The sequence below is a fragment of the Littorina saxatilis genome, unplaced genomic scaffold (genome assembly GCF_037325665.1).
Source record: "Littorina saxatilis isolate snail1 unplaced genomic scaffold, US_GU_Lsax_2.0 scaffold_369, whole genome shotgun sequence".
Taxonomy (NCBI): Eukaryota; Metazoa; Mollusca; class Gastropoda; order Littorinimorpha; family Littorinidae; genus Littorina; species Littorina saxatilis.
In genome coordinates this window covers 42,380-54,879 of record NW_027126660.1, presented here as the reverse complement: position 1 = coordinate 54,879, position 12,500 = coordinate 42,380, and the positions used below count along the sequence as shown (strand labels likewise).

Here is a 12,500-nt window from a genome sequence, read left to right as displayed (position 1 = left end):
CCTGGGATCGAACTCACGCTGACAGCAGCCAACTGAATACAAATCCAGCGCGCTACCAACTGAGCTATATCCCCGCCCCATTATATTATATTATTATATTATGATTAACATGCTGTTTGTGTTGATCTAGTTTAGTTTGTCGAATGACAGCCCCAGACATAGATATTATGATTAACATGCTGTGTTTATTGATCTAGTTTGTCGAATGACAGCCCCAGACATAGATATTATGATTACCATGCTGTGTCTGGTGATCTAGTTTGTCCTATGACAGCCCCAGACATAGATATTATGATTAATATGCTGTTTGTGTTGATCTAGTTTGTCCTATGACAGCCCCAGACATAGATATTATGATTAACATCTTGTTTGTGTTGATCTAGTTTGTCCAATGACAGCCCCAGACAAAGATATTATGATTAACATGCTGTTTCTGGTGATCTAGTTTGTCCTATGACAGCCCCAGACATAAATATTATGATTTACATGCTGTGTCTGGTGATCTAGTTTGTCGAATGACAGCCCCAGACATAGATATTATGATTAACATGCTGTGTCTATTGATCTAGTTTGTCCTATGACAGCCCCAGACATAGATATTATGATTAACATGCTGTGTCTGTTGATCTAGTTTGTCCTGTGACAGCCCCAGACATAGATATTATGATTAACATGCTGTTTGTGTTGATCTAGTTTAGTTTGTCGAATGACAGCCCCAGATATAGATATTATGATTAACATGCTGTGTCTATTGATCTAGTTTGTCCTATGACAGCCCCAGACATAGATATTATGATTAACATGCTGTTTCTGTTGATCTAGTTTGTCGAATGACAGCCCCAGACATAGATATTATGATTAACATGCTGTTTCTGTTGATCTAGTTTGTCGAATGACAGCCCCAGGCATAGATATTATGATTAACATGCTGTGTCTATTGATCTAGTTTGTCCTATGACAGCCCCAGGCATAGATATTATGATTAACATGCTGTGTCTATTGATCTAGTTTGTCCTATGACAGCCCCAGGCATAGATATTATGATTAACATGCTGTGTCTATTGATCTAGTTTGTCCTATGACAGCCCCAGACATAGATATTATGATTAACATGCTGTGTCTATTGATCTAGTTTGTCCTATGACAGCCCCAGACATAGATATTATGATTAACATGCTGTGTCTGTTGATCTAGTTTGTCCTATGACAGCCCCAGACATAGATATTATGATTAACATGCTGTGTCTGGTGATCTAGTTTGTCCTATGACAGCCCCAGACATAGATATTATGATTAACATGCTGTGTCTATTGATCTAGTTTGTCCTATGACAGCCCCAGACATAGATATTATGATTAACATGCTGTGTCTGGTGATCTAGTTTGTCCTATGACAGCCCCAGACATAGATATTATGATTAACATGCTGTGTCTATTGATCTAGTTTGTCCTATGACAGCCCCAGACATAGATATTATGATTAACATGCTGTGTCTGGTGATCTAGTTTGTCCAATGACAGCCCCAGACATAGATATTATGATTAACATGCTGTGTCTGGTGATCTAGTTTGTCCAATGACAGCCCCAGACATAGATATTATGATTAACATGCTGTGTCTGTCGCACTTTTAACTCAAAGCCATGACGTTCCCTACACAAGGCTTTGATAACGAACGGATAAGGGGCGTAACTCCTTAGTCATATTACAGTTGAAAATTCAAAGCGGGTCGGCTTCACTCAATTTCTTGGTATCAGAGGCTTGACATAAATTAGAAAAACAAATGGTTGGACCCATCATGGACCAACTAAAACGCTGTAGGGCAGAATTAATATTTTGATGGTATTTTTGAACGTTCTCATCGTCACTGCAGGAAGTGGAAAGTAAAAAAGTGAAAGTAAGATTTGTTGCAATGCGTCTGTGTGGTTGGTTGAGAAATTTGATCGGCCTATTATTATTATTCTATGTTATCACATGTAAAAAATGCGAAACCCTCTACAACACAAATTGAAAAAGTTGACGTTTGTTTACACCCTTTTTGAGACAACCAAAATGCGTTTCGAGGCATTCAAAGATGCAAAGATGTTCGTTGTTGATACAAAGGGACTTGACTCTCACTTTCTGCACGCTGAGAACGCCACTTCCTGCAATGACGCTGAGAACGTTCAAAAATACCATCAACATATTAATTCTGCCCTACAGCGTTTTAGTTGGTCCATGATGGGTCCAACCATTTGTTTTCCTAATTTATGTCAAGCCTCTGATGCCAAGAAATTGAGTGAAGCCGACCCGCTTTGAATTTTCAACTGTAATATGACTAAGGAGTTACGCCCCTTATCTGTTCGTTATCAAAACCTTGTGTAGGGAACGTCATAGCTTTGACTTGAAAGTGTGTCTGTCATTCTTCCCTTATTCAAACAATTATACGGTGCTTTGACTTATACGGTGCTTTGAATTATACGGTGCTTTGAATTATACGGTGCTTTGAATTATACGGTGCTTTGAATTATACGGTACTTATGCGCTAGCATGGTTACTCACAGTTAGACAATGATATGACGTTTGTTGACAGACGAGGTGTGTGTTTTTGTGTGTGTTTGTGAACACGAGTTCCGTTTTGATGATACATGGTTTGGGGCCCCAGCACGTTGTTGCAATCAAAGCTGGCATGTGAAAGCAACTTTCTGTGTTTTGAGTTCATAAAATGTTGGGATAAATATGTCAGGTTTGAGTTCTGTAGGTTCCTCTCGGTATTCCACTCCCTCGGTTTTCAGTTGTAAATATTAAGCTTAGTGATCAAATGTGGAAGCTTACGTTGGGTCAAAGGTCACAGAAGATTTGTGTCGTGCAGCGAAGGAAATAATTGCGATCTTGTTTCCGACTCATTGCCTCTTTGTTTTTCATTGGACCTGTCAGTCTGCTTGCTCGGCTTTGTTAGATGTTTGCATATCTTGTTGCTATGTTCTTTGCTTTTATTATTATTTCTTATTTGCGCTTCGTTTATCGATACAACGTCTTGTGCACGGGTCAACATTTGTGTGTCAGGGGTCAATTGGTTTGACTTGAACTTGACGTTTGTGTTTCTCTGAACGTCTGTGTATTGAAACACATATAAAGGCACTCCATGACTTTGTAAGAAGACAAAACATATCGCTAGGTTTCATTTGTTTGTGATGAATTTATGACCTTTCATGAAGTAGTTTTGGTTTTTGGTTTACTTTTGCCAGTTTGCCAGTTCGTTTTTGGAACTTTGCAAAGCAGTGTCGTCGGTTTAGGTCTGGGGAAACGCCAATGAAAAGAGCCGAAGAATCCCCGAGCGTTTCTATTGGGTTTGCTTTTGATTATCCATGTATAACCTGCTTCCTGCAACTATGGTAACCGGGGATTTATTGCATGAGATTTATTTCCCAGGTGTTTGTGAATGAAAACTGGTGAAAATGATGACAATGAGTTTTGTTACCCAGCTAGTTGAATGAAAACTCGTGAACATTACGACGATATGGTTATATCGTACTGCCTTGCGCTGTTTTCTGTTTTTGATATACATTTTGTTGGCAGACCATCTATTTCGCATTTTCGCCTTATTACTGGGTGTCAAATGTGTGATGAGGAATTGCTCCGTTTTTATGTTTTTATTTACCTTCTTCGCATGTTTGTAATTTTGTGTGTGCTTGGTTATGATGCGTTTGACCTAACGACGTCATCACTACGTCACCAGGTGGAGATGACGTGCTGGATCAGGCAGAGTACATCGAGTTCCTGGCTGATCTGCGTAAGTTGCATCATAACATTTAACTAAGTTTTGACTAAATGTTTTAACATAGCCTGGGCATCGAGACGATTGTCGTGGTGTGTGTGTGTGTGTGTGTGTGTGTGTGTGTGTGTGTGTGTGTGTGTGTGTGTGTGTGTGTGTGTGTGTGTGTGTGTGTGTGTGTGTGTGTGTGTTAATGCATTCTCGGCGATGACTGCTTTGTGGTGTTGATCTTTTAGTTTGATACTGACTGACTAAATGGTTTTTTTATATCGCTTCATGCTGTCTGTCTGTCTGTCTGTCTGTCTGTCTGTCTGTCTGTCTGTCTGTCTGTTTGTCTGTCTGTCACTTCCTCTGTCTTTCTTTCTGTCTGTTTGTCTGTCATCTCACTCTCTCTCGGTCTCTTTCTCTCTCTCTTTATTGAAAATACTGACATCCATCAAACAGATTGTCATTTGATTTCCACAGAGGTGCTCAACCATTGCATTAAAAAGGCCGCCAAGGATGCAGACAATGAGTCCTGATCAAGTGTGTCTGTGAACACCATTGTCTGACAGTCTAAAATGTCACAGCATCACCAATGACCGATTTGAAAACAATAAAATGTTGGAACTGATTCAGTGAATGTCTTCGGCCTTTTAGTGCGTGTGTGTGTGTATGTGTGCTTATGTGAGTGTTTGTTTGTGTGTGTGTGTGTGTGTGTGTGTGTGTGTGTGTGTGTGTGTGTGTGTGTGTGTATGTGAGTGTGTGTGTGTGAATGCCCCTGCTAAGGAGCCTTCTGTGTATTTAGATTCTTTTTGTTTTGCTTGTGTTTTTGTCATGCTTCTAGCTTGACTCGCATGCGACTTTCCGTGGTGGTGGCTTCCCCTTTTTCTGATCTCCTTCTCACCTCTTTTCTTTCACTTTTCTTTCCTTATTTCACTGTTGCACCTTTTTGTTCCCATCTTGCAGCCACCTCTGTAGGTTCGCGTGCGGGTCTAGCTTGCTCTTTATCTTTTAGTTTTCTTTATTAAGTATGAACGTCCTGGTACGACCTTTGTTTTTGTTTTACTGATGTTAAATATTGTAACGAACAAATTTATAAACGAGAGTGTGGCCGGCGTTTTTCTGATATTAATTTCATGTGCCTGTATGGCTCACGCTGGACACCATGCTAGCCTATGGAGATTTTCCCCGGAGAGCACGGGACGCATGCTTTGTAACAGTAAAAACCGTAGTAACGCGCAGTAACTTTTAGTTCACCTTTGTGGTGGATAGCCTGTATTCGTTGTCACTTGCTGGGAAGCCGTTCAGGGAACAACATGTTTTTAATATAGATAGGTTTTTTGCTCTGTTCCTGGGACCAGTTTTTATCAAGTTAATTTGTAAATGTTCTGTTTAGTTGCTCGCCTTGAGCCTGTTTAGATTATATAGATGCTGTCAAAGTTTCCACCGCTCCGCGCTTCGCGCTTCACGCTCCACGCTCCACACTCTACTGTTCTGCCCTCCCACTCAAGCTAGTCATATCTACTCCACATTTTAGTATCAATTCATATTCTAAACTTAGATCAGTTTTTCCGCCACGCTCCCCTCCATAGGTTTATGTTTAGCCTTTTATATATTAATATTACGAACTGATTCCGGATTCCTATGACATTGACAAGTATACCAATCCAAAATAAACTTTGTTTAATTTTTCTATTCAAGTGTTTGTTTTATTTTGAGCGCGTCGGTTCTTTGTAGCAATCAAAAGACATCCTCCAGAATTTACATAAGTCATCTTAAAATCTTACAGCAACTCAAGGGCAAGCACAGTGTGTGTGTGTGTGTGTGTGTGTGTGTGAGTGTGTGTGTTTATGTGAGTGTTTGTGTGCGAGTGTGTATGTGTGTGTGTGTGTGTGTCTGTGTGTGTGTGTGTGTGTGTGTGTGCTTATGTGAGTGTTTGTTTGTGTGTGTGTGTGTGTGTGTGTGTGTGTGTATGTGTGTGCATGTGTGTGTTTATGTGAGTGTTTGTTTGTGTGTGTGTGTGTGTGTGTGTGTGTGCATGTGTGTGTTTATATGAATGTGTGTGTGTGTGAGTAGGCTATGTTTGTGTGTGTGTGTGTCTATGCGCTTCGTTCAATAATGAATTTTTTCGATTTGCTCTATAAATCACTGGGATGTCTCAATAACTTAAATAATAACAATAATAATAATTGTCAGTAAGTACTGGTGTCACATGACTGATGTGAACCAGTTGATTGGCTAATGGCGATGCGCTTAAATCTGTTAGCGCGGCACTCTTTGAGTGCTCTAACTTTTCCACAGAGCGTATTCTTACGCCCTTTGCCAAAGCAAGACTGTACTCTCATCCTCAGAATTAATTAATGACATGTAGCTTATATTCTTCACTTTACAAAAAAATAACCATAAATTTCCTGCGGCTCAAAGCAGAAGTGTTTTTTTTCCTGACAGATCGCAGGCGCCTGTGCCACAGTGAATCCCACTGATCTAAAAATAGAAGCGGCTGTGTCTCTTCCACAATGGTCTCTTCTAGTTTTGACTTGCAAAGATTCTTCTCATATGCCGTGTTAGTGGCATGTAGCTTATTAACCACATTACCAAAATTAATGATGAGTTAGTATAAAATTCCCAGCGGCAAACAGAAAACACAAGTGTTATTCCGATAACGTACCAGCTAGACCAGCATTTGAAAGTCGACTGCATTAGTTCAGTAAATGAATGGTTTCCCAATTATTAATTCAAGGCAACAGCAATCGGAATCAAAAACGTGTAGGGTTAAGAACGTTCTTACCATGTATAAAACGTATTACCAGCCTGCCTCATGCGTGCAGACGAGCAATTTTTTTTTTTTTAAATGAGACTGCAGTTCATTGGTTCGATTGCCAAAGCCGCCTAGCAGACGACATAAACCCCGCAGCAAATTAACATGTTGGGCAAATGTGAACAAACAAACGATGGGGATATAATACGTGTAGAGTTCAGAGCATTCTTACCGTTCATATATAGTACCAGACTCCCCGATGAGTAAAGATACAACACGAGAAACATACCACATTTACTTTGAAAATGTGCTAACCGTGGCCTTGGAGTCAATTCAAGGGGCAACACTCTGCACAGTCAATCTGTCGAAGCTCGATGAAGGTTTCGAATCGCAAATAACTAAGAGCACAGTCCTTTCTCCGAGTTTAAATGAGGTCTGCATGAAAGATCATCACTTTTTAGCTTAACGCTACTCTGGAATTTACCAACAGAAATTATAAAACAAGAGTTTGCGTGTGACGAAAGCACGACACACTTGAGACAGCCCACACAAAAGTAGATCTGACACAAACCTGACCACACAGTTACGCCTATCCAAATGCGCGAAGCAAAATGTGCGTTTTGAATCTTCTTTTTTCTCTGGCGGTACTGACAATATCGTTATTGAAACAATCCAAGTGCACTCAGGGATTTATAGAGCAAATCTCGAAAATGCGCTTCGTTCAATAATGAATTTTCCCGATTTGCTCTATAAATCCCTTAGTGCACTGGGATGTCTCAATAACTTAAATGATACTAATAATTGTCAGTAAGTACGGGTGTCACATGACTGATGTGAAACAGTTGATTGGCTAATGTCAATGCGCTTAAAACTCTTGGAGTGCGCTAACTTTTCCAGAGAGCGTATTCTTCCGCCCTTTTCCAAAGCAAGGCTATGCCCCTTCTTTTGATTTGAGAAGATTCTTCTCATCCTCCGTGTTAGTGGCATGTAGCTTATCTCCTCCACATTACCAAATGATGCTTGACCCTAAATGTCCCGCGGCTAAACGAAGAAGTGTTTTTTCTGACAGATTTCATGCGCCTGTCCCACAGTGAGTCTGGGCCTCTTCTTTTGACTTGCGAAGATTCTTCTCAGCCGCTGTGTTAGTCTCTTCATGACCAAACAATGATTGCTTGACCGTAACATTTCCCGCGGGTAAAAGCAGAAGTTTTTTTCTGACAGATTTCGAGCTGGACAAAGCAGCATTAATTTGGAAGTCGACTGATTCAATAGACTGTCCTACTCGTATATGTAGCAGACGACATCATCAGTTCAGGACTGAAATGAACGGTTTTCGCATATTTCAAGACAACTACGATGTAAACAGAATACGCGAAGGCAACATTCTTACCATGTAATCACCAACCTCCCAGATGAATGCAGGTACATTGCGAGAAATAACATGCCAACATTATTTTTTTGCGAATGAGGGAACGAATGTGCTTTGAGTCGTTTGACATCAGGGGGCGCCACTCAGTTGCTTGGGGGTCGTTCAATTTTTGGGGAGCATAGAACATTTCGGTACATGTTGTTTTGTATACCAATCTATATATATATACGACTTGTGTCTGTCTGTGTGTCTGTCTGTGTGTCTGTCTGTGTGTGAGTTCGCGATGCACGGCCAAAGTTCTCGATGGATCTGCTTCAAATTTGGTGGGCATATTCAGGTAGACCCGGGACAGGACACAACCTGGTCGATATTTCAACACGTGCTCTCAGCGCGCAGCGCTGAACCGATTTTGGTTCCACCTCAGCTACCCGGGCCCCTATACCGACACACCAAAGCCGCTACACCACATCACAACGCCAAAGTTCTCGGTGGATCTTTTTCAAATTTGGACACCGTATTCAGCTACACCCCGGACACAATATCATCGATGAGATATTTCAACACGTGCTCTCAGCGCGCAGCGCTGAACCGATTTTGGTTTTTGTGTTCATTTCACCATTATAAGTAACTCTTCCTTATCTTCTCCAGTGTTTTGCGTTTATCTCCCTTCCTTCGTGTGGCTTCAATCCATATTCCCGTTTGTAAGTTACTATTTTTAGAATGTCACTGCGCTGTCCACAACGGCTTCCCTTGCACCCGTAAGTTGTTCTTACTGTCAAAGTGAAAAGGTCGAATCAATTTATAGCCACGCGAAAAATACACTCTCACCTATCTCTATATATTTATAGATATAGATATACATATATATATATATATACGGCTTCTGTGTGTGTGTGTGTGTGTGTGTGTTTGTGTGTGTGTGTGGGCAAAAACCTGTGTATTGTAGAGTTCTGTTTGTGATGTGGTCTAGCGTCTTTTGTCTGTCTGTATGTTCTGGCATTTGAGAAGCCACAGCAGATAATATAGGGCTAAGAAATAAGCTCTAAAATTCTCAATCCCGTTTGACAGGACTTCGCCTTCAAAGGTGATTGTGGTGAACCGCCACGCTGTCTGTCTCTGTCTCGCGATTCACCCCGGCGAATTCACCATTCCCAGTAACTCTTCCTTATCTTCTCCAGTGTTTTGCGCCTTCGTGTGGCTTCAATCCATATTCCCGTTTCTAAGTTACTATTTTTAGAATGTCACTGCGCTGTCCAGAACGCTTCCCTTGCACCCGTAAGTTGTTCTTACTGTCAAAGTGAAAAGGTCGAATCAATTTATAGCCACGCGAAAAATACACTCTCACCTATCTCTATATATTTATAGATATAGATATACATATATATATACGGCTTCTCTGTGTGTGTGTGTGTTTGTGTGTGTGTGTGGGCAAAAACCTGTGGATTGTAGAGTTCTGTTTGTGATGGGGTCTAGCGGTTTTTGTCTGTCTGTATGTTCTGGCATTGGAGAACCACAGCAGATAATATAGGGCTAAGAAATAAGCTCTAAAATTCTCAATCCCGTTTGACAGGACTTCGCCTTCAAAGGTGATTGTGGTGAACCGCCACGCTGTCTGTCTCTGTCTCGCGATTCACCCCGGCGAAGCCGGGTATTCCTCTAGTAATTAATATATAAGTGAAACTGTATGCTAACGGGTACATTTCGCACAACTGTAACTCATACTGTTAGTTGCTACTCGATGAAATGGTACAGAGGGTAATCAAATCGTAAAATGAATGGTCAGCGATTAAACCGTCAATACCCCCGACATATGCAAAGCCGACACACACACAAAAGTAGATCTAACTCGACCTGTCCACAATTGATCTAAACGTTCTAATCTATTGTCGTTACTGACAATATCGTTATTGAAACAATCACAGTGCACTAAGATTTATAGAGCAAATCTTGAAAATAATTATTGAACTCAGCGCTTTGCGCTTCGTTCAATAATTCATTTTCTCGATTTGCTCTATAAATCTCTTAGCGCACCGTGATGTCTCAATAACTTAAATAATAATAATGACAACTTATATAGCGCCAACCACAGGAAACTATGCTCTCCGCGCTTTCTAAAACCATACTATTTAAACATCAAATACACATACATTCTAACAAACTAACGTAGTGTAACCGTGTGCCGTAACACTACGATCACCTCGGGAGGCGAAGTGCAATCAAACAGGATTGAAAATGTTAGGGCTAATTTCTTAGCCCTATAAAAACTGTTATGCAAACCCGAAGGTTTCCATGAACATACAGACAATCGGAAACCACCAGACCCCATCACAAACAGAAATCTACAAACCACAGGTGTTGACTTCAAAGGCCAACAACCCGGGTGCAGAGTCCGTTGTGAAAGGAGCGGTAGCCTCCCCTGTCACAGTAGCAATAAACTTACAGCAACAACAGTATCTATGCTCTACCCAGGCTCCACTTCCCTGGTGATAGACTCATTTCACGACGCACTGACTTCCCTTGGCCACCCTACTCCTCTGATCCCCCCCCCCCCCCCCCCCCCCCCCCCCCCCCATCGACTACTGACTGTGTGGGTACCCTAAGGACAGGATATATTACGGCAACAATCCCCAGACCCTGGCAGCTCTGTGGGACGACATCAGGCGCAAACAAGCTGACAGCTGACATGGTTGGACGAGTCATGGACAATTTCAACGTTCCTGTTGCAGCAGTTCTTCTACGAATAAGAGCCTGGATACAGCATATTACCAACTACTAAGGACAGACCAGTTTCTACCAAATTTTCAAGACAATAATCTCCCATCGTTCTGCTATTGTTTTGTGAAAACGTTTTTTTAATTTCTCTTCGCAGTCTAAATTGATATCAAAGGGCAAATAGGGCGCTTTGTTTTGGACCACTTTGTAATTGTGTAGGCCTTGTGCATTTCTTTTGATCACTTATCTTTAAATAAAAGCACCCATACTTCGTGAATGAAGGTCTCAATTCTCACTAGAACATTTGTTCGACGTCAAGCATTACGTTGAGACGCGCATCCGCATTTAAAATCTTTAAAAAAAAAGAAAGAAGTTTCCTGGCACAAAGAAATCATATTAATTTTAGTGTGTGTGTGTGTGTGTGTGTGTGTGTGTGTGTGTGTGTGTGTGTGTGTGTGTGTGTGTACCCATGTTTCCACAGGTTTGGTTGCCTAAATCACCATAAGGCAACCATCCACACGTGGATGGCAACCTAAACTCTGGATGGCAACCTAATTGTGTGGATGGTCGCTTCATTTAACACCGTTAAATTGACTTTTTTGACGGAAAGAATGTCATAACAATGTTCAAAATGACATTCTTTCCGTCCACACGTGTGGATGGTTGCCTTATGGTTAAATTGACACCGTTAAATTGACTTTTTTGACGGAAAGAATGTCATAACAATGTTCAAAATGACATTCTTTCCGTCCTCTATAGGCGACGAAATAGGTCAAATTTTGTGCATTTTTTAGTGCAAAATTCTTCGATGCCGGAGCGAGTACTGCACCCAGTGCTGTTGTAGTGCAAGTGCACTAGAAAGGCACTACACCCAGTGCCGCCTCTTAGGTAACCATCCACACTTTAGGTGTGTGTGTGTGTGTGTGTGTGTGTGTGTGTGTGTGTGTGTGTGTGTGGATAAGACTAGTGTATGTGTATGTGTATGTTTGTTGTATATGTATGCGTGTATACATGTGCGTCTGTACGCGTGCATATATCTGTGTGTGTATGTATATATATGTTTGTACTAGAGGAATACCCGGCTTCACCGGGGTGAATCGCGAGACAGAGACAGACAGGGTGGCGGTTCACCACAATCACCTTTGAAGGCGAAGTCCTGTCAAACGGGTTTGAGAATTTTAGAGCTTATTTCTTAGCCCTATATTATCTGTTGTGGCTTCTCAAATGCCAGAACATACAGACAGACAAAAACCGCTAGACCCCATCACAAACAGAACTCTACAATACACAGGTTTTTGCCCACACACACACACACAAACACACACACACACACACACACACACACACAGAGAAGCCGTATATATATATATGTATATCTATATCTATAAATATATAGAGATAGGTGAGAGTGTATTTTTCGCGTGGCTATAAATTGATTCGACCTTTTCACTTTGACAGTAAGAACAACTTACGGGTGCAAGGGAAGCGTTCTGGACAGCGCAGTGACATTCTAAAAATAGTAACTTAGAAACGGGAATATGGATTGAAGCCACACGAAGGAAGGGAGATAAACGCAAAACACTGGAGAAGATAAGGAAGAGTTACTTGTAATGGTGAAATGAACACAAAAACCAAAATCGGTTCAGCGCTGTGCGCTGAGAGCACGTGTTGAAATATTTCATCGATGATATTGTGTCCGGGGTGTAGCTGAATACGGTGTCCAAATTTGAAAAAGATCCACCGAGAACTTTGGCGTTGTGATGTGGTCTAGCGGCTTTGGTGTGTCGGTATGGGGGCCCGGGTAGCTGAGGTGGAACCAAAATCGGTTCAGCGCTGCGCGCTGAGAGCACGTGTTGAAATATCGACCAGGTTGTGTCCTGTCCCGGGTGTACCTGAATATGCCCACCAAATTTGAAGCAGATCCATCG

At 41.4% G+C, this 12,500-nt stretch overlaps 1 protein-coding gene across 1 annotated transcript in view; it reads left to right on the top strand.

The window, feature by feature from the left end:
- Window positions 1-4,364, top strand: part of LOC138955157 (uncharacterized) — a 19,482-nt gene extending 15,118 nt beyond the window's left edge. Inside the window, exons 4-5 of the mRNA XM_070326820.1 lie at window positions 3,716-3,769; window positions 4,217-4,364. Coding sequence (XP_070182921.1) covers window positions 3,716-3,769; window positions 4,217-4,272 — 110 coding nt within the window. The 3' untranslated portion in view covers window positions 4,273-4,364. The remainder of the gene's footprint in view (window positions 1-3,715; window positions 3,770-4,216) is intronic.
- The last annotated feature ends 8,136 nt before the right edge of the window (window positions 4,365-12,500 follow it).